The sequence below is a fragment of the Castanea sativa genome, chromosome 3 (assembly GCF_040712315.1).
Source record: "Castanea sativa cultivar Marrone di Chiusa Pesio chromosome 3, ASM4071231v1".
Classification (NCBI taxonomy): Eukaryota; Viridiplantae; Streptophyta; class Magnoliopsida; order Fagales; family Fagaceae; genus Castanea; species Castanea sativa.
In genome coordinates this window covers 6,327,706-6,352,719 of record NC_134015.1, presented here as the reverse complement: position 1 = coordinate 6,352,719, position 25,014 = coordinate 6,327,706, and the positions used below count along the sequence as shown (strand labels likewise).

Sequence of the window (25,014 nt, the reverse complement as noted above, 5' to 3'; positions counted from 1 at the left end):
CCAAACCCACATGCTTTCAGCCAAAACCACATGCTCTCGGCCAAATCCCAAAATCCATGACCCCACAACTATATTGTACAATTACCCATATATAGAAAGCTTAAGGTGATGTGTAAAATCTTTATCCTGCTAGTAATATAGTCACTATATTGAACAATCACTGCTAGCTTATCTTGTAGTAATAAAGTTACTATATTGTACCATCACTACTAGCTTATCCCATAGTAATAAAGTTAGGGAAACATTAACCGGCACGGGAAATGTTAACCAGCACCGTGCGGTGCCGGTTAACGTTTCCTCTTTTGTGTTTAACTTAAAAAGAGGAAAAAAAGCTATCAAAATAACTGTTAAAAGAGATTAAAAAAATTACCAAAAACTGAAAAATTGTTAAAAGTTAAAAAAGCTACTCAAAAACTTACCCAAAATGTGTTGTTAATGGGCACCTTCCATTAACACAACCCATAAAGTTACTATATTGTACAATCACTGCTAGCTTATCCTGCTGGTAATATAGTTACGATATTGTACAATTACTGCTAGCTCTGGCTCAATCGTCATGCACCACATAATTGGGTTCTAAATTTCTAATAGGATACCTTTTATTTTAAACGGCTTTTCGTACCATACAAACTAGTCACTAATTAGTGTGATGCACCTAAAAACTATTAAATATAAGTTTTAAAATATTTTTGTTAATTTTTTTTGCCATTGACAATTTTTTTTTTAATTGTGGTAGTTTAAAAAATTATTTCAAATATCCATTTCATTATAGTTAGCTTAAATGTTTTATAATAAGAGATGACATTAATGATATAGTATATGTGGCAATTATACAAGATACCATTCAAACATGAATATTTATAAATAAATAAAAACAATTGTGATCAATTGAAACACAAAATATAGCTAAAGAAGTTTCAGTCACTCAAACTCCTCATTAATTTGTACTCACCTGCTATACTTATTCTCCAAATTTGACATAAAAAAAGGGCAATATCCAGAGCCTATAACTAATGCCATGGCCTCTCTATACGCAGGTCTAGTATAATTGAGACATTTTTGTCAAGACTCACTGATTGAAAAACTTAGAAATTCTTTTCAAGAGCATGCATTAAATATGCAAAAATTAAAGAGTTTCCTTAACCACGAAACATTCACACTTGTTGTGTTTAAAATGAAGCTCTTGTAATTCTAAAAGCAAAGCTAGAAAAGAAAATGTAATTAATAACCTCCAACTCAGATATTCCTTTTCTTCGATTCTTATCTAACTAATGTTATTTCTAAAAAAATTCAAGTAATTGTGTGAATGAAGATCGTATTAATTTTATCATTATGAGCATGACACAAATTATGAGCAGCCAAAGAAAAAAAATCAATAATTCTACAAATTCCATTAGTAAAATTCTACCAAACACAACATATAAAATTCTGTCAATTTTAATACAAATCAAACTTATATTCACATAGTCCATAGATTAAAGATTATCTAGCAAATATAAAACAAAAGAATCCATCTTAGTAAATCATATCATCTTAGTATATGTATAGGGCATAGATACTGCCTAGTTCTGATTTAGTTCCAAAGTTAAAGAATAGATTGGAAAATAAAATTTAGTCCTAGCCCCATTCCAATTTGGCTTAGACATTTTCTCTTACATTTTGAATGTGATCCAAGGATAAGCTAAAATCTAAACCCTATCAGCTATATCACAAGATCAAAGTGAATCCTCCGCAGAGATGAATTTTATGCCTCTAAGCAAAATCAATTTTCATCAAACAGCTATTGCTATACAAAAGTTTTGCCAAATACTCTTTGCCCTCCCAAATCACTCTTTAAGACCAATATATTCAATCACTTAAATATTTCCTTACCCGTGACCACTAAAACCCTCTGCCCCGGCCCTTTCACAAACACTTTCACATGTCTTCTCTTTTATGTGAGCTAAAAATAAGAATAATAGTGCAATTATAACTGATGTAATATATATAAAACAAAAAAGTTCAATGTAACAACAGTGCTTAGCAGAAGCAACGGCTTAAGTAAAAAGGTTTTAAAAAGTTTATTGATAATAAAATGTCTTACAAAATATTTCCCATGTCTGTTCTGATTCAATGCAATACGAATATGTTGCCACACCTCTCATCTGAGTTTAAGGAAAACGGTAGAATACCACAAGAAAGACTCTACAACATTAACAGTTGCTTGATTAGAAGAATCTTAGGCAAGCAAGGAGACTACTCTGGTGAAAGAGAGTCTGTAGTTTTGGATGGCTATGCGTTTGTAGGGATTTTAGTTTATGAATTCATAGATGAAATTTCATAGTCAGGTTTGGGTTTTCAAAACTTTGCTTGTGTTTAGTTCTCATGAAGTCCTGTACCCTCTCTGTAAAATCTTCAATTTGCTGTGTGTGTTTTCTTTGTGAATATTTGAGTGAGTATGAAGGGTTACGACCTAGGCAGGGGTTACAACAATGCTTAGCAAAAGCAACGGCTTAAGGAAAAAGGTTAAAAAAAGTTTATTGATAATAAAATGTCTTACAAAGTATTTCTCACGTCTATTCTAATTCAATATAGTACGCATATGTTGCCACACCTCTCATCTGAGTTTAAGAAAAACGATAGAATACCACAAGAAAGACTCTACAACATTAACAGTTGCGTTGATTAGAAGAATCTTAGGCAAGTAAGGAGACTACTCCGGTGAAAGAGATTTCGTCGTTTTGGATGATTGCATTTGTAGGGTTTTTAGTTTATGAATTCATAGATGAAATTTCGTAGTCGGGTTTGGGTTTTCAAAACTTTGCGTGTGTTTAGTTCTCATGAAGTCTCGTACCCTCTTTGTAAAATCTTCAATTTGTTGTGTGTGTTTTCTTTGTGAAAATTTGAGTGAGTATGAAGGTTACGACCTTGGCAGGGGTTTATTTTTGTTGAAATTTTTGTTATAGAATTTTAGTTGAAGTAGAATTTATAAGCTCTTAAAACATATATTTAATAGAGTTTTACTTAAACTAAACTATTGTAACACTTGATAAGATAATTATATGTTGAAGAGAAATAATAAATATATAAGATATAAAACCTAAAATAAAAAGAATCTAAAAAAAAAATAGTAGTGACATGAAAAATTGTGGGAACTACAGAGGCTTCAATTATATATATATATATATATATATAAATTATATTGTAAAAGGCAAACAAAAGAAAATTTTGATAAATATTAGTAATATGTTGTTAGATCAAATAGTATGTAGATTGTTAAATACAATACCTGTTTGTTTAATCCTAGTCTAAATTAACGAATATATATATATATATATATATATATATATATATATCATCTACGTTGAGGGTATGTAGTAAAAATTAGAGTTTACAGGGCTTTCACAAATCACATTAATATACTAGCAGTTTGCACTATATTGTAGTTAATTTATAATAATAAAATATCTAAACTTGTGTTAACATTAAAAAATATGATATTATTCCAATTGTTAAGACTATATTACCAAATTGTGAGGATAAATTAAACGAAGACTTAATCTAAACCCTCCAATAATATTTTAGATACATCATCATTCTTCACACATCAAAATACTCTCACCCACATAGTTGGTTGGTGAATGGGTACAGTTGATTTTATCATAGTATAAAGATAAAAGGTATATATTGGGATACTTACACCCCTAGATGAAATTTTGCAGAACACAATTCAATAGAAGAATGTATTTCGTTTGCTTTTGCTACACTTGGTAAGGAGGATCCGGGAAGTCATGATGATGATTGCTTGTACTCAAAAATAGATATAACCATATTCAGATGAGAAACGTAAGTGCAAAGATGATTACATGTGTCATTCAACCATTTTTGGAATAAGCTAGAGGTTGAATATGCCATCCAACCATTTTATATTAATACTGTATAAATTATCACATCATTCAAAATTTTAAATCATATAACATTGAATACACTTTTAAATTTGTAATATTTAATTTATATCATGAATTTGATCCATTTCAAATGTTGAAGAAATAATTTTTGACTTCAAAGCCATGGTAACCTCTTGTCTAAGGAAGTTGCTAATTAAGTTTTTTAGTTGGCAAATTACATGACAATGTAATAATTCAAGAGTTGAGTTATTTAATGTTCAAGATTGAAGTGTGGAAACCCAGGGGGTTGGCCGAGTTGGTAGAGCTCTAGGTCTCAAGGTGCTTGTACTGGGCTCGACTGGGTGTGCTCCCTAGTTCGAGTCTTGCTACCTGCACTTTGAAAAGAATTTCCTGAGCCAGTGCTTTACCCCTTCGTGGGCTCTCCTGGCACGAACAATGATTAATCTTTGGTTGAAAGCCTTGAGGATACACTGTGAGCAACTAAAAAACAAAAAGATTTAAGTGTGAAAATGCCAGCTCAAAGAAGGCATACACTTTGTTTAGATTTTGACAGTCAGTCAATCATTTATCTATCAATATTAATGTCCACGTTTTGATAAAGGCTCAATCAATCAATCAAAAATCAGGTTTGACTGTTTTAATTTTCTAAATTCGATTTGTACCCCCAATTTTGTACCCTACTTCTATATCTTATAAAAGGCAACTTATACACGACTTCAATTGGGATTTGATTTTGAAGGCTATTGCCATGCACTTTAATTAGAGAATATCATAATATTTTTATTAGCTTAAAATTTTAGTTTATACACAACTTCAGTTGAAATTTTGAAAGCTATTGTCCTGCACCTAAATTAGAGAATATCACAAATTCATAATACGTGTTATAACTTTTCCCAATAATTTATATATTTAGACCACTTAAGAAACTCGAGAGAAAACATGAGGATAAACAATTATAGAATTTCTCTTAAAAATTATTTACATCTATATGATTAAACTAATTTACATCCATATTTATATACGATGAGAGTTTCAAGTGCTAAATAAATGCAATGTATAAACTCAGACCGTTCTAATAACAATGATGAGAAATTGCTTCCTGAAAAAACAAAAACAAAACAATGATTAGAAGTGAGCATTTAAAAGAAAAACATTATAAATTGCTTCCACAAGAACAATTACCTCCTAAAATACCATGCATCCTTAGTGTGATTAAACTATACTAGAATTTCTATCTTATATTAAAAAAGAAAAGAAAATGTGAGCATTTGTTCATTTACAATTGGGCTTGGGCTTGGGCTTCATTCCTACAAATGCATTTGAGCATATAATCATTCATAAAGCCCAGTTGGGCTTTTGCTCTTCTCCTACAAAGCCCAACACAACTCCCATTTTCGAACATGTTGCCGAAAACGCACCGTTTCCCCTCCTCCCCTAAAATAGAATTTCCCTTAAAAAATTATTTACATCCATATAGTTAAACTAATTTACATCCATATTTATATACGATGAGAGTTTCAAGTGCTAAATAAATGCAATGTATAAACTCTAACTATTCTAATAACAATGATGAGAAATTGCTTCCTTAAAAAAAAAAAAAAAAAAACCAAACAATGATTAGAAGTGAGCATTTAAAAGAACATTATAAATTACTTTCACAAAAACAATTACCTCCAAAAATACCATGCACTCTTAGCCTAATAGTTACTATATAGATACAAAATTCTTGTGGGGTGGGGGGTAAAAGCCGAGTTCAAGTTTTCAAGAGTGAGTTTCACACACATATACACTTAGATTAGGCTATACTAGAATTTCTATCTAATATATATAAAAAAAAAAAAAAAAGTGAGCATTTGTTCATTTACAGTTGGGCTTGGGCTTCATTCCTACAAGTGCATTTGAGCATATAATCATTCATAAAGCCCAGTTGGGCTTTTGCTCTACAAAGCCCAACACCACTCCCATTTTCGAGCATATTGCTCAAAACGCACCGTTTTCCCCTCCTCCCATAAACAGATAAAACTCTCTCTCTCTCTCTCTCTCTCTCTCTCTGTGTTAGGGTTTGAGAGCTGTTGCGAGGCCAATAGGAATGGCGAACCGTACGGACCCAGCGGCGAAGAGCATAAGGGGGACGAACCCACAGAACCTGGTGGAGAAGATCTTGAGGTCGAAGATTTACCAGAACACCTACTGGAAGGAGCAATGCTTCGGTCTCACGGCGGAGACACTGGTCGACAAGGCTATGGAGCTCGATCACCTCGGCGGTACTCACGGCGGTAACCGCAAGCCCACGCCGTTTATGTGCCTCGTCATGAAGATGCTCCAGATTCAGCCCGAGAAGGAGATCGTCATCGAGTTCATCAAAAACGACGATTACAAGTACCACCCTCTCTCTCTCTCTCTCTCGTTGGTTATGGTTATTGCTTTTGGAATTAGGGGTTTTAAGGGGATTGTGATTGATTTTGATGGAAAATGAAGTGTTATATGTGTGTATCTGTGTGTGTAGTGCTTGTAGTTGTTGCTTTTTGTAAAAAATTAATGGATTGTGGGCTAAAATTGTAGTTATAAGGATATTGCGATTGATTTGATGGAAAATGAAGTGTTATTTGTATGTATAGATGATGTGTGAGTGTTGATTTTGGATTGAGAGCTAAAAACTAGAGTTATAAGATGAGTGTGATTAGAGTTGATGGAGAATGAAGTGTGATATATACAAATACGTTCTCGTGCACGCACAAGTAGGTGTGGACGTAGTTGTATCTAGTTTGAATTATTTTTCTTGCTTTGTGAAACTTCTGTTTGGTTGATGAGAAAGTGGAGGAAGAAGATGGAAAAGTAAAAATATTGGAGTCGCAAAAAGATATGTATATATAGACGGCTTTCTTTTTAATTTTTTTAGTAATTTCTGTTTTGGGTGTAGAGGGAAAGGAAAAAAAAAGAGGGAATTTTGGGTTCTTGCAGTTGCTGTTGATTTAAAAAAAAAAAAAAAAAAACAACAACAACAACATAAAATATGAAAGGGAAGCTGGATTTCAGACTAAAAAGAAATGATAAGGGAATTTGGTGATGGTTTGAGTTGATTAGGTTTTGAAAATGTTACTTGTCAGTTTTGCAGAATTAATAGTAAAATAGGATCTAATCAGTATCCGATCTTTGCATCTTAATCACCATGAGCAAAAGACAAGCTGATTTAAGTGAATTTTGTCCTTCATGCCATGTTTTGAGGGTTTGGTATTGAAATTTGGAATCTTAAGAAATTGGCAGCCCTGATTTATATTTTTTGTAGAGTGGGCCCTGCAATATCATCCAATTCCATGCTTCTGAACATATATAAAATAAATGGCGAAGAAATATTATTCTTGCTTTGTGTTGCTTAGATTTAGAAATTCTTTGATAGAAGGCCAGCTCAATTAGAGAATTTTGTTTTATTGGGGTTAATGTTTTTTCATGGAGTTTATAATAGCATTTGGATGCTGAAATGGAAATATGGAAAAAAAAAAAATGAATAAGATACACATACATTTTTAATACGAACGGTTACTTTAATTTTCAGTGTGTGTTAGCATGTTGGTTTCACTTTGATTTTTGTAGAAGTCCCTGTGAAGTGCTATTTCCCTTGGATTTTAACATCTTTCAATGCTGCATTGTGCAGATACGTGCGGATACTTGGTGCTTTTTATTTGCGTCTTACAGGAACTGATGTCGATGTCTACCGGTACCTAGAGCCTCTGTATAATGATTATAGGAAGTTAAGACAAAAATTACCTGAAGGAAGTAAGATCCTCAACATATTTCTGGAATCTGCCATGATTTCTTTCTCATTGATGCTTTTGACTTCTATTTGCTATTATTTTTATATGCATTTATAAATTTCATGAATACACTAACCTACCTGTATTTTGCCTTTTAATTGTGTCAGAGTTCTCTTTGACACATGTGGATGAGGTTATTGATGAACTTCTAACAAAAGATTATTCCTGTGACATTGCTTTGCCACGTATCAAGAAAAGGTACTTGTGTTTAACTAAAAGGAGGATTACTTGACATGTATTTGTGAATATGATCTCTTTCGTAGGATTCCTGCTGTAATTTTCTGTCTTCATTTTGTTTTCATGATACTCTTTGAAAATGTGTGCTTTATGATTTTCTGTATGCCTATAGATGGACTCTTGAAACACTTGGTTCATTGGAACCTAGAAGAAGCGTTTTGGAAGATGATTTTGAGGAGGAGGAGGAGAAGGAGGAGAATGATCAACTTGATGGTTTAGAAGAGGAGGCTCATGAAAAGGTTTGCATTTCTTTCATTCCTGTTTAACTTCTGTTTTTGATAAAAGGTTTTGGAGGGAAGAAAAATAAATGGAAGGATACATGAGTGTAATAACTTGTGTGGGAGAAAAATTAATGAGAGAGAGAGAGAGAGAGAGAGAGAAGGAAAAAAAATGAGGGGGTTAGTGAGGTATTAGTTTGTCACCACATATAAAGAACAAGTGTTTCGATATATTTTTCTTCTATCTCACACATAAAAAAGAGTCATTTCGCTATATCTCCCTCCTCTTTTGACTAACAAACAACAGAAGCCAAAAATTTCTCCCTTTACACCACTTTTCATCCTAAGAAGAGAGTATTGTTAGTTTTTACTCTTCCTGATGATAGGTCCTATCAGTTCCTCTCTCTAATGATATATACTATTAGTTTCTCTCATTCCTTCTCTAAACTTTTTGACATTATGGAAAAGAAATCTTGCTTGTAATGTTTCTTTCCAGTCTTATGATTCATATTTTGGTGTAACTTCTAGCAGGATTATTACCGTGGCCGAAGCCCTGCCAGGGAAAGAGATAGGGACAGAAGACGCGACCGTGACAGATACAGGTAAGAGTTATTTTTACACTTCTGGTTTCTGATTTATTGTGTGATATTGAATGAATTTTTATTTTTATTTTTTATTATAGGTCCTTGTTTAATGGTCTTATATCTATGGATATGTTGTTGAGATAGACACCCATGTCTTTTAACAGAATGTTTATTTTTTCCCCTAATGGAGAAGCCTTATTTTTCATCTTGTTCTAGCTTCTTCTTTTCTTTTTCTTTTTTTCTTTTTTTTCCCAGTCAAGTTGTCCTTATTTCCAATTTAGAAGCATATTTCTAGCTTATGTCTGTTTGTGATTGGTCTAAGTGAGCAAGGTTGGGTTTGTGCTCTTCATATTATCTGATTGTGCTCTTCATATTATCTAATTGCATGGTTGGTTTCACACATACCACTTGAGGTGATTTTTAGTTAAATTAGGTTACATCTTACACATACAAGAGTTCCTACATAACATGTGAAAGTGATCTGCATATCACAATTTGACATGCTTTGGTCTTTTTCCAATCAACCATTTTGTATGTTATCCAATTCCACAGCTGCCTTAGAAATGATAAGCCCTCAAATTACTGGAAGCTGTTGCCCAAATGTATGCATCTATGTCAATGCCTGTGTCATTCAGGCCTTATGTTTCCACTATGGCATTTAAAGCCGTTTAGTGGCGTAACAGTGCTTCCTATAATAATATTTCCTGATCCTGCCAGGTTTCTCTGCACTGACAGTGTGCAGCGAGAAGTATGATGGATCGTACATTACTATCTAAGTGCAAATGTGATATGGTCTTCTTTGCTCAATCTCATTTAGAATTGGAATAAAATCTGTTTTATGTACAATTGCTTTACAGCTCTTATATTTGGAGAGTAGTGCAAAGTTCTGCACTGCTTTTATTTCTTTCACAATTAGGTAACTACTCCACAGTATTTGTTGCTATAAATCCAACTAAGGTGAAATGGTGTCCTATTTTTTGGTTTTGAGAAAGGGGGGTGGGGATGGGTAAGCCATTTTTTTAATCAATAGGGTTGGATATAGGCCTCCTTTTTACCTATTTATTTATTTATTTTAAATGAATTCTTAGCTTATACGTAAGTGAGCATATTTGGACAGAGTTTGTCAATGTGTGATGTAGAAGCTTATATCATAGAGTGTCAAGGAAGCTGTCATTCAAGAACATATGATAACAGAAGCAGGCACACACCCACCTTTAAATGGTTTGCTTATTGACCCTTTCACCTTTTTCCAATTGCGTGATAATTGAAGTTACTATAGTGGTTAAATGGCTTCCTGTAGCAAGGTATTTTGAATCTGCCAGTTTTCTTTGTTCTGTTATTGTCCAGAGAGAATTATGATGGATTCACAGTGTAGGTGTGTTTTCATGGGTCATCAATTTTCTTCTATTAGTGTGTGAGACGATTTCATTGCACTTCCTATATTTGTAACTGATGAAGTTTACCATATCTTCAATCCTTAAAAGATGTTGTAAGTTTTTGAACTTGGTCATTTTGTTATTCCTGTTTCACAGGGAACGAGACTATGATAGAGACTATGACAGAGATTATGATAGTGGACGTGGACGAGATAGGGATAGGGATAGAGAGAGGGACAGGGACAGAGATAGGGACAGGGACAGGGATAGGGACCGAGACCGTTACCGCTTGCGAGATGAAAAGGATTATGGTCGTGATAGGGAGCGAGATAGGGAGTGGGAAGGTAGGGAGCGGGAGAGGCGAGACAGGGACCGTGGCAGGAGGAGGAGTCACTCAAGAAGCCGAAGTAGGAGCAAGGATCGGAAGGATCGTGAGGGTGGGGAGCACCGGAAGAGACATGCACGCAGCAGCACCAGTCCCAGAAGACGGGATGGAGCTGAGGAAAATGGCACTCGGGAAGAGCCTAAGAAGAAGAAAGAGAGAAAGGAGAAGAAAGAGGATGGGACAGACCACCCAGACCCTGAGATTGCTGAAGCTAATAGGCTGCGTGCATCCCTTGGGTTGAAACCGTTGAAATAGATGCTAGTAGCGTAGTGAGCCAAGTGATCATTTTCTGTTAATATGTATGGATATATACAGTTTGTGGGCCGTTACTTGTAGCAGCTGGGATTGCCAGTATTGAATGTATGTTCTAGTAAGTGGCAAATGGATGCCAAGTACAGATCTTTCATATTTATGCCCCATTGTTTATGTTTTTTCCATCACTTTGAGAATCAAACCAGTTTTGCCAGCATTCTTATATTTTGGGCTTCTGCTTTAACTGTAGTCAAAATATTCTATTAATGCTGATGCGAACTGCCTACTCATTGTGGGCTTCAACATTATTTTTTTCTTTATTGAGAAAGATTGTGGGCTTCAACTTGATTACGAGAAACACGTACTAAATTCTACAATCCTGTTATTTAGAGGGATAAAGGGATTTTGCAGCGTTGTATAGAAGTTTATTCTATCTCTATTTAAACAAGTCTTTGGTGAGAAACAGAACTTGGGTTCATTGCAAAGGTGAAGACTGAGGTCTGGCTTATGGTGGGTTTGGAATCTATGAAACGTAGCCCCTCAGATGATGTGTAAAACAGGAAAGAAAACAACGTAAAATCAAGTTCATAGCCTCATAGGGAAAAAAAAATATAGTCCCTCTAATTCTTGTTAAGTCCAGTATAAACTTAATTTCAAAAGAAAATCTGTATAAATATTGGACCAATAATTTAAATGGAATTTATCAAGAATAGAGAATACCAGCGATTGCCAACTGATCTATCATAATTCTTGTCTTTGAGGAACCGGTTAGAAGATCTACCACATAATTCTAAGAACTGCAGAAGAAAAAACGGTAGGGAAGCTACGACACGATTTTTTTTGTGAAAACGTTACCATTGAACATTCTTCAAATATATTACCTAATTGGACTCAGCTAAAATTTTATAATCCTGGCATAACCAGAGTTTAAATGAAGTGAACTTTCAGCTCCTAACCAAAGAACTAGGAGCTTCCCCTATAATCCTCACCAAAGACCTCTGGTAACAAAATGCCATCTTTATCATACTGAAGGGTACCAGAAAAACCAAGGTCTGCACTTTTCTCCCATGAGAATCCTCTTCTTGCATAGTTCCAACTCACCCTTCTCTTCTTTATCTTTGCCATCATTTTCTTCTTCTGAATCTCATTCGAATTGCTTGTTCATTTTCTTTCTCAAGGACCTTGCCACCCTCAACTTTTTCTGAGTGGTAAGTATTTTCGACGGAACTCTAATCAAGTGGCCTGAACTTCCCTGCTTTCCAATGAGCCTGAAACTTGTGGTAACACCACCAACTGTTCTACTATTAGGTGTACTACACCCATCACAGATTCTACAACTATCATTTTCCTTGTTGATATTGCCTTTGATGAAATTCTTTCTGTTCTTCCTATTAAAAAAACTAGTGAAAGACAAAAACTTTTTCGTGGGCAGTTTATTGGCCACTCTTGGTTGAATTGAGCTTTTTACCTTACCATTCCTCTTCTGTTTTCCTTCTTCGTTTCCAGAGTCCAACACTTCCTTTAATGAATGTGACTTGGAAAGTGAAAATTTTGATGCACCCAGAAGTGGACGATCATCCCCACAATCCAAGTTGTTTTTAGTGCTTTCAGTGGTATCTTTTTCGGACTTCAGTGTCTCTGATCCCATCTTGTTCATAGTTGTTTTTCTGTAAACTTCTTCATTTCTGTCATTGGAAGAGCATGCATCTACTGATTTCTTTTTACCCATGACACCCGAGAAGACTGAGCCAACTTGTTTAGCCCATTTCTTCTTGTTCTTGCTGTGATCATCTTTGCACTGACGACACCTTTTTTGCATGATTTTGGCTATCAACTTGGGGACTTTCATCCTTATCTTCGGTTTGAAGTACGACATTGAAAGGTTTGATGACATAGTAGAGTTCCTTCTACTTCTTGTTGTAGTGAGAGCTCTACAAATGATAGGGCTTTTTTCTCTAATTTTCTTTGTGTGCAAAGAAGCTGCCATTGTTCGTGACCTCGAAAATAAGGGAGGAAATGGGTTTTGCAGATTGCACTCCAATAAGAAACAGCTTTCATGAGAAGTGGAGTAAGAAAGCGTGAGAAGTGGGTGGAAGAGTTCCTTATTTTGTGGGATTCATTTTACAGGCCTCACGGTTGCTTTTCCATTTTACTCGCCTGCAGTTCCCTCAAAATTGATTTTAGGGGTTTAAAATTGATAGTAGATAGTGATTTAGATATCCAAGGATTGTGAGTTAGACCTCTCTTTCTCTCTCTCTCTCTCGTTTAGTCACTGGAAAAAGTTTGTCACCAAACTACCAAAGTCCTCAAGAGTTGATTACCAATTTTTCCATAAGTTACTTAGTAATGCCCGAGGTAACTTTTTCACAACTTACTAAGATGATGAATTGTTATTAATTTTCTTAATAAAAAAGTAATAATTTTCACATTTGCTTGTCTGTAACACCCTATATTGTTTATATTTATTGAAAACTTATCATTTCAATGATTGTAAAATATATATTTTGTGAGAAGAGTTGTATTTACAAGTTTACAGTAGACAATTTGACAATCACTAGTTCACCTCTACAGTTCCATTTTTGTAATTTATTTAATTACAAAAATTAAAAGATGATGATAATAATAATAATAATAATAATTATTATTATTATTATTATTATTATTATTATTATTATTATTATTAATTTACTTGTGTTTATATTTTTATCAAAAGAAGTCTACCAACCCCACAAAGTACCTAAGTTGTAAATTCATTATTTTGAGATATGACGTAAATCCAGAGGCACTACATATAATCTACCATGTGTCCATGGGTTAATTGATCATTTAAGGTTTAACTTTTACATTTTTGTCATATGACTAATTATGGATTATTGTTCATAGTTCATGCCAAAATAAAAGTATGGATTTTTTTTTAATAGAAAAATATGGATTTAAACATAGATGAAAGCGAATTTACATATGTAAATGAATTTCGTATGAAGGGGCAGCAAATGACATTTTGTAAAATCAACCCATGCATTTTCAAATATGATTTCATATTTTTGAGATAAGAAACTTGACTCTGAAGAGGCATGATTTATTGATTTTAGCGTCAACCTGATAGTGGTTGTTAATTAGGTGAGTTATACTATAAATACACTACTTTTTTATAAAAAGTAAATTCGCTATATTTTTATTGATTTTTACAGTGATTCATTACCAACATGACTTTCATAAAATTAAAAAAAAATATCAATATTATAGTTTCAGTTAGTTCAATTAATAAAAATTTCAGAAGTGGATATCATAAATTGAAACTATCTCTAAACAAAACATTACTATTCTATAAAAAAGAAAAGCATTACTTTAGTTATTATACTACCTTAACAACTTTTTTTTTTGTTGATAAGTAACAACTATTAGTTGTAAGTTTGAAATATTTTCGTTAAAATTGGCGACTTTTCTTTGCTTGAATATTAGAGCCACTCTAGTCTCTAGCAGTGTAATTAGCTTACATGTATATTAGACACCTCACCTAATGGAGACTCAGATGTTTTAAAGAAAAAATAAAGGATCATTCAATTTCCTTTTTCCCCTTCTATAAAATCTTAGCAAGTTGTCATTTGTCATTCTCATATTCCCACTCCCACCACCCCACTACCTTCTTAACAAACCCAAACCTAGCTACTACCCCCTATACTCTTCTCAAAAATGTCAAAACCAACCATGGCCACCCGAATCTATACCATCCATAACATGTTCGTTGGCATAATTCTTTTCGGTCATTGTTAAGATTGAAAAATTCTTAGTGAACTCCGAGATATTTCAAGCTAGTTGTATGAACCAAATGCTGAAATGCATGGCCTCACACCTAGCTTTCACATTTTTGACAAAGCATGGGATTCTCTAATGCATGGGATTCTCTAATGTACTCTCTCAACAACAATAATATTGCCGGGCTTTATCTTTAGGAAATTTTTTATATGGAAATGAATTTTTTTTTAATTTTCATAAACTCTTTACTAGAGTGGATGATTAGTAGTGTTAGTATCAGTTGTTGCAAAAGTATGTCACTTTAACCCAATAAAAATTGTACTTTTGTGTACAGTAGATTAGGAGAGGAAAAAGAAAATGATAAAAAAAAAATACAAAAAAATACAATTTATAAACAATATCATTCCAAATTTGAAACTATATGGTTCATTCATGCTAAAAGATGGGAACTAAACTAACAAAAGATTGTTGAATTTAAACCAAATCAACAACTCGGTCAAAGCGTTGGTCTCAAGTCTTCAACCAACAATTATGAAAAAAAAAAAAAGTATTTTTATTATCAAAATAGTTACAATATGTTGCTAAACCCTTAATTCGAATAATTTCCTCCTTAGACCCTAACATTTTGTGTATAGTGAGGTGTTAATTCAACCAATTCACCAAACTACAAATTGTTCAAAAAGGCAAGTAAGCCAAGCAATACCATCTAACTCTCATTATAGAAACACTTCCATGAAAATATAAAGCTTCTAAATCATATGGAAACATTATTTCTCAGAGCCGAGACTCTCCTCCCATGCCTATATTTTGATACTCTACATAAACAATGGATTGAAGTTTAGATCGAGTGTCCTATTGGGAAATTTAGACCCCAGTTAATAGAATTAACAAGTTTTAAACCCAAGTTGTTAATTAGATTTATTAGGCATAAAACTTGTTAAAACAAACAAACATCAATATCATGTCAAAATCATATGCAGCAGAAAAGTAAATAAGATAAGATATGATGACCCAAGAAAACCAATAAAACCAACCAGTTTCACAATTGAAAACTTGGGGGGAAACCTTTTCGAAAAGCAATTCACTATAGTAAAGAGAAGTTTCAAATTTAGTACAAAACTTTTGTCCCTAGATTTTACAATCCCCGTAGATGAACTCACAGCAGAAACCTTCTACTACTTTAGAACCTGTGAACTCTTCAATATATGAACGCTACCCTTTTAATGCACGAATCCCAGTACGTGACTCACTCACCAACTTGAGAAGGAAAAATTTTAGTTGCAAAGTTTTTCACTTCATCAATAATAAAGATCAAGAAGCACTTGGTTACAAAACCCTAAGGCGCAAAGACGCAGTAGCTTCTTTTTGAGAGAATAAGGCTTCGATCACCTTTTGCATATGTTTTTCTTGTATTCTCTTATGTAATGACCTCTAAAATAAGCTTTATATATGTCTAGGGTTGTGAGAAAAGAAACCCTACACAAATACAAAAGCATGGGCCGAAAATCAAATCTGAAAATCTGAATTCTCGTAACCTCGATAGATACCTCGATCAATCGAGCAGCTGTCGAGCTTTATTCATTAAATCTCGATAAATAGCTATTTGTCGAGAAGGTGTCAAGCAGCTGTCCAGAGGTGTCCAGCAGGTGTCTAGCTTTAGTAAACACATTTTCTTCACTTGTTTCTTGGTCCAATCTTCATGGCTTTAATACTAGACTTGAATAACAGGTTTTTTGAAGTATTAAACACATCCTAGATCTACCCAAATACAAGTAAAATGTGTTTTGTCAAAGGATTAACCAACTACATAAAAGAATGACATATGTTCTAAATAAGTGAAACACATATGTCCTAACATGTCCCAATTAAGCCAACCATCAGGATGGATGACATATCCAATGTACTTATCTATGATCGCGATCACAACTCAGGCATTCCATGACCGTCCTAAGTATGTCGAATTTGCCAAATTTGCATCGATGCCAAAGTTTCCATACACGACGTACTAATACATTCGGCAAGAGAGAAAATAATAATATTATAGAATGATAATAGAGTATTGAGATTGATGTAATTATTGGTAAATAGTAGATTAGTTAAACTAACAAAAGTGTGTTTTTTAGACTAAGGGTTTGTTTGAGATCCATTTATTTTGCTGAAACTGAGAACTGAAAGTACTGTAGCAAAATAATCTTAAAGCTAGATTATTTTTTTATTTACTGAAAATATTAGCTAAAGCTGAAATTGCTGGAAGTACTTTAATTTTTTTTTTTTTTGGTGTGATTTGAACCCTATTTTATTGCTTGAATATGCAAAGTGACTTCCAAATATTTAACTATAGCAACAATAATAACTAATGTTTTTCTTTTGTCTTAGATATTAATTTACTATCAAGTTTGTGTATCATAATTAAGATACATATTTTATCAAAGCCATCAATTATGGTTACCCAAAAAAATACCATAATGTTAATGGTAATTATAACCACAAGTTTTTAGATTTTGACAAAAATATACCATAATATGAATGGTAATTATAACATTAGCAACAAAGGATGTCCTAGGATGGAAGCATCTCACATATCGATATTGTGATATTGTTCCGAACTACTTTTATTTCAAGTTCATCTAAAGAAGAAATCACATATGCCATTTCATCGTAATAACATCCCTTGCTACTTTGACATGTGCCCCTTCTAGGAAGCCCTTGTCCAAGATCATTGTTTTCATGTGCTCTAATAAAATTATGAAGAACCATTGTAGCAACAATAATGAGTTCTTGAATGCATATATCATAGGATGGCATATTCCTCAAAATTCTCCATCTATTCTTCCAAACGCCAAAAGTTCGCTCTATGACAGAACGAAGTAATGAATGGAGATAATTAGATTTCTCCTCTGGATTTTGCGGTGTTCAACCTTCCTAAAAATCAGAAAGGTGGTACCTCTCTCCCTTAAATGGTGCAAGGAACCCTTTCTTCATAGGGTACCCTGAATCAACAAAATAATATTTTCCTATAAATGAGAATGTTTATTACTTTAGCATTTTCACTACATAACATATTGGATCCTTCTTTAGGATATCCTCAAAGCAGGTTGAAAGCAAGACACAGTTATTACGATCAAAGTGCTCCAAAAGACTAGTCCTCAACTTGTAAATGACACGTACATTTAGTGAATTTTAGAAGTGGCAAGACATCAGGGCATCAACTAAAATGAATGAACAAATATATCATTACAAACAAAACCACAGAAAACAGAAACTTAAGTTGGAGCTACGAGATATTTCACTAATGTATTAATTTGAATTATATTAATAAATGTAGATTAAGAAACTGTATGATAAACAAAGTTGTATTCTGGGACAAAAAGTTTACATTTCTTTAACAAAAACAATATCCCAAAAAAAAAAATCTTAAGCTTAAAAGCTTTAAGTTTACAACCTTTAAAACAGAAGGCTACACACTAGAGAACCATCTGACAAGTGGCAACATATAGAAACCAAAACAAAAAGTTCAGGACGACAGCTTCAATTGTCAAATACTGAATTGGGAATATCAAGGTTGTTGCACAATCTGCTAGCTTGAGTCGAGAATTTCAATTTTTTGCAGTAAGTTTTTAACATGATGAATAATGGCCTCCTCATTGCAAGGACCATTGTCATGACTTCCAGCATTTCTTTCACTCCAAACTGCATATATATATTTATGAGTGTGTGTGTGTGTGTAAGCTTCTAATAATAGCTTGTACCCTCCTATGAAACAAAGGCTAAGACCAGTGAAGTAAGGCTAAGATCAGTGAAACAAAGACCCGGACCATAAGGCTAAGATCAGTGAAGTAATCCTTCTTGAGTTCTCTTTTAATTGGCATCTTGACCAAAAATCTAGAAACTTGATTTTCATGGGACCCTTTGAGGAAACAAAATGGATCTAGTGGCCCACAACAAGGCTAAAGTAACAGCACATGACTTTCAAGCATCTTCACACATGCCTTTACCAAGATCAAATTATTGGGTCTAGCAATTCCAAGATGAGCAAACTGTTGCATTTCTCTGACTACATTAGTCTTTAAATTATTGTTTTCAGTCCTTAACAGCTTAACCAATCAAATTTGTACCTTTCATCTCTTTCTAGCCCAAACTATATCCTATCTTAATTTATGCATCTTTATAAACCTATCAACCATTCAGCTATTCATTTAGAGTGAAAAGAAAAGACCACTGTCTGATAACATGGCCAAGATCATTGTGCTATACTGCAGATGTTTTATATTTTGTCTTTCTAGCTTACATTTGAGGTACCAAAATCTCATATGAACAGGTTTTCAAGTCATACAAATACACTATACAAAACAAAATTTTTGCCTTTTTGCCTAATCTCTCTCACAAATCCCAATCAAAGTTAAAACTTATGTGATGGCCATATTAGTTGTAGTGTTTTTGTCGTTTGTAAGTACTATTCTTGTAGATAAGATAAAGCTGATCCAATACCGACCACATGGTAATATTTCCATACATAGCTCATAGAGGCATTTCAACAAACAGTTGATTGCATTTCAATTAGAGCCACTTCAAAGACCAGAAGACACTCACAAAATTTAATGAAATACAGAGGAGCCCACGGATTAGAGACAAAAAATACAAAACCCACAAACAAACCCACACAATTCCAATACACATACTACTCATAAAAATCAGATGAAATAAGCAATGAAATTCAATTCAACACCCATGGATTGGTCAAGCAGGCCGCCTGCCAAAGCTGGACAACGTTTGACAAATCTAAAGCTAAGTCTTTCAAAATAGGCTATTACCTGCCTCCAAAATATATATATATATATATATATATATATATATATATATATATCCTTTTCTTTGAAATAGTTTCGTGTGGGAGGAACTCAGGAACGTGAAACTCGATTTTTTTAATTTAGACGAAATTACAAATGGTTTCAATAAAAGAAAAATGAAATAGGAAGCTATCGAATCTTCGTATCATGCGAACGCGAAGTACAAACCCTAGTCCCTAGGTATATTTTTTGACAACCCCTTTTTTTTTTTTTCTTTCAACAAGACTTTTACGGCAACAAAATTAAGCCCATCAAAACAATCATCCAAGCAATTGAAATTTTGTTCAAGAAAAATTCGGCCACACCCAACAAAAATGGAAATCACACCACACATCAAAGGATGACAAAAAATTTAAATACAACTCATAGTGGTCTGACATTGGCATCTCTTCCTCATAGCGGCAAATCAGTTTTGTGGTGGATTTTCTCTCGCAGCCAAGAAAATGATAGTGAGTTATGCGTTTCCAAAGAGTTTTTGTATCACCTTTTGTCCAAATAAAGGGGGCACAGAACCCAAATAGTTTCTGTATGGCTCCCAGACAATCTACAATGGTCTAATAAATGCAAACAAAAATACTCCTAATTTAATTAACTTATTCTTATTCCTAAAAAATAAAAAATAAGGTTAAAACGGTAAATCAACAAAAACTAATAACAAAAAAAATGAAAAAATAAAAATTGTCCACAATCCCCACTTTCTCCTAAAAAAATCATCTCACCTTCTAAAAAAAACTACCTTACGGTTTTCTATTAAAAAACGCTTATTCCAAGTTCTGTAAAAAAATAAAACTACCCCACCTTCTTTAAAAAAAACCCACCCATGGTTTCCTTAAAAATTAAAATTAAAATAAAAAAAACTGCCACATATCACATAAAAAAACAAAATAAATAATAAATAAATAAAAACTAATATATATCATTTTTTATTTTGAAAAAGTAATTTAAAAGTAGATAAAGTAATTTAAAACTTAATAGGAGAGTGGTCCTATTTTTTAGGCAATGTTTTAGTGGGAGTTAGAATTGCAGTTTTACCGGATTGTCCTTTAGTTTTGTCTCTACTTAAACGTAGGGGTGTAGGGGCATTTTTGAACTAAAAAATGTGGAATCCAAACAGGGAAAGCCCCTTAAATAATAGTATAAATAATTAAGAAAAATGTGTAACGAATGTGAATAATACATGGCAACAATGTTTAACTCCAAAATAAAAAAATGTTTATTCATTCCAAAGCGAATTGTAAGTACAACAACTACATGCCAAAGCGGTTCCCACTTGTAAGGCACGATATCTGATTTAGCCGTAACGATGCAAGCGACACACGATAGGCGCGTGTAGATGTTCAGTTGTGCACTTAGCCCCTTTCCATCAAGCAAACAACACAGACATAACCTTTAAATTAGTTACTTACATAATTCTCATGTGAAAAAGTTAATGCGGAAATATAAAACAGTAACTATTTAAGATCCTACATACTTGATAGCAAGTGGACCTGGGGGCAGTGCTTGGTGTGGATGCCTCATCACAGAACATATGTGTGGAAACCTTGCCCACGCCCACAACTGCACCAATAGCAGTGCACTGTCAATCTGCTTGGTTGTCTTCTCTAATGCCTTACAGAGGTGTCTATATGAGAATTAATCATATTATGATTATTTCTTTTGGGATTGCAATAAATTTGAATGTGATTAAGTTCCTCACCAGGTAATCTAGTTAGCTGTGTGTGTCGTATGTTTGTAATTTTTTTTTTTTTTTGTAAATACATTGTAACTGCACCTAGTTGTGTTATCCCTCAAAAGATTAAACTTCACTCTCAATGCAACTATTTAACTCAATTAAGGCAATCTTCTCAATCGGAATCAAATAAAAATAAAAATAAAACTTTCTTTTCTGTTTATCAGGTTTCCCAGCAACAGTCAAAGAAAGCTAATTAACATCAATCCCCCATTTTTGTTTTCCCTCTACTAAAACTTCAAATCCAAAATCCCTATTGAAATAATCAAAAACCCTAATTTCCAAACACATGCAACTATTTAACTCAATCAAGGCAATCTTCTTAATAAGTATCAAATAAAAATAAAAATAAAACTTTCTTTTCTATTTATCAGGTTCCAAGTAACAGTCAAAGAAAGCTAATTAACATCAATCCCCCATTTTTGTTTTCCCTCTACTAAAACTTCAAATCCAAAATCCCTATTGAAACAATCAAAAACCCTAATTTCCAAACACACAAAACAAGGATGAAGGCCCAATTTTTAATAAGCAATATATCAAATATGATAAACCAATCATCTTTCAAAAGTAAAAGAAGAAGAAGATAAAAACGAAGGCTTCTCGATTTTTGTACCTTAGAGAGTTTGAGGAGATCGTTCTATTGGAGATTCGTTCTATCGGAGATCAAGGTTATGAGAGAGTAAGACTGAGTGGGAGAGAGGGAGATTCAGAGAGTTTAAGCGTGGGTGTTAAAAACATGGTAAAAAAAAGTGACCATACCCGAGTTTAGGGAGCTCGGGTACCGCACTAACACAGTACTCAAGCATCTTAAACTCGAGTATTAGGTAGCATTTTTTAATGCCCAAATGCCAGCTCAACCAACACCACGGTGGAATGCTCACTAGGAACTTGAGTTTAGTAATCTCAAGTACCATTTAGAACTCAAGTTTAGTAATCTCAAGTACCATTTAGAATTCAAGTTTAGTGAACTTAAGTACCTAAAAAGTGGTACATTGCTAATTAGTTCCAAAACAGTGGTAAATTGCTACAAATGTATTTGGCCATTTTCACCCAAAAACATATATATTTAATTTTTTAACACAATTTTTTACTTTTTCAAAATTTGAATCGAAAATTATATCTAGCCCCCCTAAAATTAATCATCATGCTATCCATAAAATCATAGGTTGGAACCTTGTTTTCTTATTTCGATATTTTATAGTTAATCCATGCCCCCCGTGTTACCAAAATCAGCTAATCCAGCTCTTTTCTTCTACCTGGTCATGACTTCTTAAAATTGATGAACACAAACAAAATATTTTCATATTAGTAAGCAGTTTTACCTCATAATGGAAAGATTAACTTGGTCTTTCAAAACAACCAATGACATTCTTAATTAGCACAAACAAAAGCACAATATTTGCTCATAAACATAATTCACAGTATCACAAGCTACCTACAAACACCCAATCCTCTAAAACTAAAGAACAATTGACTACTTAAATACAAGCATAAGCCAAGGAATATGCATCTAAGAAACCAAAGCCATATAGAACATGTGTTATTGGCATAAAAATTATAAATCAATAAAATCGTTTATGTTTAATATTATTTATTACGAAATAAAATTGTTGATTTAATAATTAGAGGGCACAATTATTTCCTTTTTCGATTTAGAGGAATTTTTATTTTTATTTTTTGTTAAAGAATAATTTGTAAACTTACTTGTAAATCTTTCCTAACCATCCCATTCCAAATTCCTGCAAAAGATCACACTAATTAGAACAACCAAATAGAGGATAGAAAAAACAGAATATGGCTTTAAATAAAAGACTTGAAGGAAGAGATATCAATGTCATGGAAAAATACCATTTTGGCAATGGTGTCGTTTTCTACATCTTCTTCTCATGCATTGCCAGTACATCTTCACAAATCTAAGTTCACAGTACTGGCGGAGACGAGCAAGCAAGAGAATGGGCGAGATTGGAGGAGAGAGAATCTCGGCTATGGAGTGGAGCACGGAGAACAGGGCTGGCTTTGGAGCTAAAAAGGAGAAGACTTAGACGAGTGCTAGATTATAACGAAAGTAAGTGAGCAGTGGAGGTATAAGTAGGTAGGTGGGAGAGTGGTAATTGGTAAAGAGTAAAAGAAGGTATATGACTATATGAGGGAAAAGTCAAACTAATAGAGGCCTGAAGGTAAGGTACACTGCGGTTTTCTTAATTACCCAACAAACGATAGATTTTCTTTTTGCCTCTATACCTCTTCTCTCCATTGATACGCATCACTGAGAAAATATACTTTATCAGAGGAAATAAAGGCGTGAAGGTAAGGTACACTCAACACTGCATATGTCCTTTTCAAAAAAAAACACTGCATATGTTTTTTTTTTTATACGAACCAAATGCTGAAATGCATGGCCTCACACCTAGCTTTCACATTTTTGTCAAAGCATGAGATTCTCTAATGTACTCCTTGTTCTCACTCACTCTCTCAGCAACAATAATATTGCCGGGCTTTATCTTTAGGACATTTTTTATATGAAAATGAAGGGGTGTTTGGTAGAGTAGTTTGAGATGAGATTTTTGTAATTTTTTTGTAGTTTTTTGAAATATGTGTGGATGAAAAAGTGTGTGAAAATATGTATAATGTTGTTTAAAATGTAAAAATGTGAGTTTGAGATGGGAAAACAAACGAGCCCGAAATATTTTTAATTTTCATAAACTCTTTACTAAAGTCTATGAAGCATGGGTGCGTTTCCAGATTCGGGTGCGAGTGCGGGACTCGGCAATTTTTGAAAAAATAGTGTGCGGGTGCGGGTGCGGCGATTAAAAAATTATTACAAATATTTTTATTTTTATTTTTAATATATTTCTAAGCATACTTTTTTATATTATATATACATATACCAAATAAAAAATCAATATTACCGGTTTTTTATTTTATTTTATTTTATTTATATACATATATTTCTTATATGATTTATTGAAAATATTAAAATTATAAGTCTATGTTTCAACTAGTATATCAATATTAGGTCTAAATATCTACCTAAATTATAATAATAATAATAAGTTAATAACAACTATCACTGTTTAGAATATTAAAAGTTTAAAACAATAATATGGTATGTACAGAGATAATGAAAAAAAAAACAAAAACAAAGCGACAAGTTTTAAAAAAAAAATTAAAAAAGAAAAGAAAGAAAGACAGTACATTTACATTTGGGGAAGGGTCAAACTTATTAATTAAAAAAGTTGGAGAGTTTCAAAGTTCAAACTCTCTTTACTACTTTCCAACGCTTTGTCACGTAACTACTGACTAAGCTCACAAAACTAAAAAGAAAGACAAAAGAGAAACAAAGCAAAGAAACAGAGCAGTAGATGAAAGTTAGAAGACTCAAAAACGAAGAACAAAAGAATAAAGAGGAAACAGAGAAGAAGATGCCTGATCTACGATTCTGCGTTGTCTGCGATGAGCTGAGATTGTTCTTCAGGAAACCAGAACGAAGTGAGCTTGAATGCGTCTGTGAGAGAGGGGAGACGGAGAGCAGAGAGCCGAGAGGGGAGACGGAGCACAGAGAGTGAGAGAGAGCTAAAGATTAAAGTGAAGAATGGTGCGTAAGTGCGTTTTGCACCGAGTCGGCGCGAATCAGCCCAAGTCTACGCCGAGTCAGCGCGACTAGGAAATGAAAAAAAAAACTGGACGCGGCACCAATTGCCCAGGCAGCGACGACGCGCGTCGGACACGGGTGCGGCGGTCGTTTTGCCGCGTCTGTGCATCCTAGACTAAAGTGGATAATTATTAGTGTTAGTATAAGTTGTTGTAAAAATATGTCATTTTAACACAATTAAAATTGTACTTTTGTGTACCGTAGATTAGGAGAGGAGAAAGAAAATAATAAAAAATAAAAATAAAAATTTTACAATTTATGCGGATATATTTGAAAGGC

General features: G+C 33.5%; 1 protein-coding gene and 1 long non-coding RNA gene across 3 annotated transcripts; one reads left to right on the top strand and one right to left on the bottom strand.

Annotated features, from left to right (window-relative positions):
- Positions 1-5,896: 5,896 nt before the first annotated feature.
- On the top strand, positions 5,897-11,000 carry LOC142628075 (uncharacterized). Of its 2 annotated transcripts, none has more exons than XM_075802038.1 (6): positions 5,897-6,266; positions 7,540-7,661; positions 7,807-7,897; positions 8,049-8,175; positions 8,686-8,756; positions 10,271-11,000. In XM_075802038.1, the coding sequence occupies exons 1-6, from the start codon at positions 5,977-5,979 to the stop codon at positions 10,752-10,754; spliced, it is 1,185 nt and encodes a 394-aa protein (XP_075658153.1). In that variant the 5' UTR covers positions 5,897-5,976; the 3' UTR covers positions 10,755-11,000. The 2 variants fall into 2 exon arrangements, with proteins under 2 accessions (XP_075658153.1, XP_075658152.1); XM_075802037.1 differs by having other exon boundaries at positions 5,900-6,266; positions 8,683-8,756.
- A 9,544-nt stretch (positions 11,001-20,544) lies between these two features.
- LOC142626922 (uncharacterized) lies at positions 20,545-23,167 on the bottom strand. Its single transcript, XR_012842692.1, has 4 exons — positions 22,932-23,167; positions 22,788-22,822; positions 20,826-20,975; positions 20,545-20,710 (listed from the first exon to the last, which is right to left on the bottom strand). It is a non-coding gene; the product is annotated as an uncharacterized LOC142626922 (long non-coding RNA).
- Between the last annotated feature and the right edge of the window lie 1,847 nt (positions 23,168-25,014).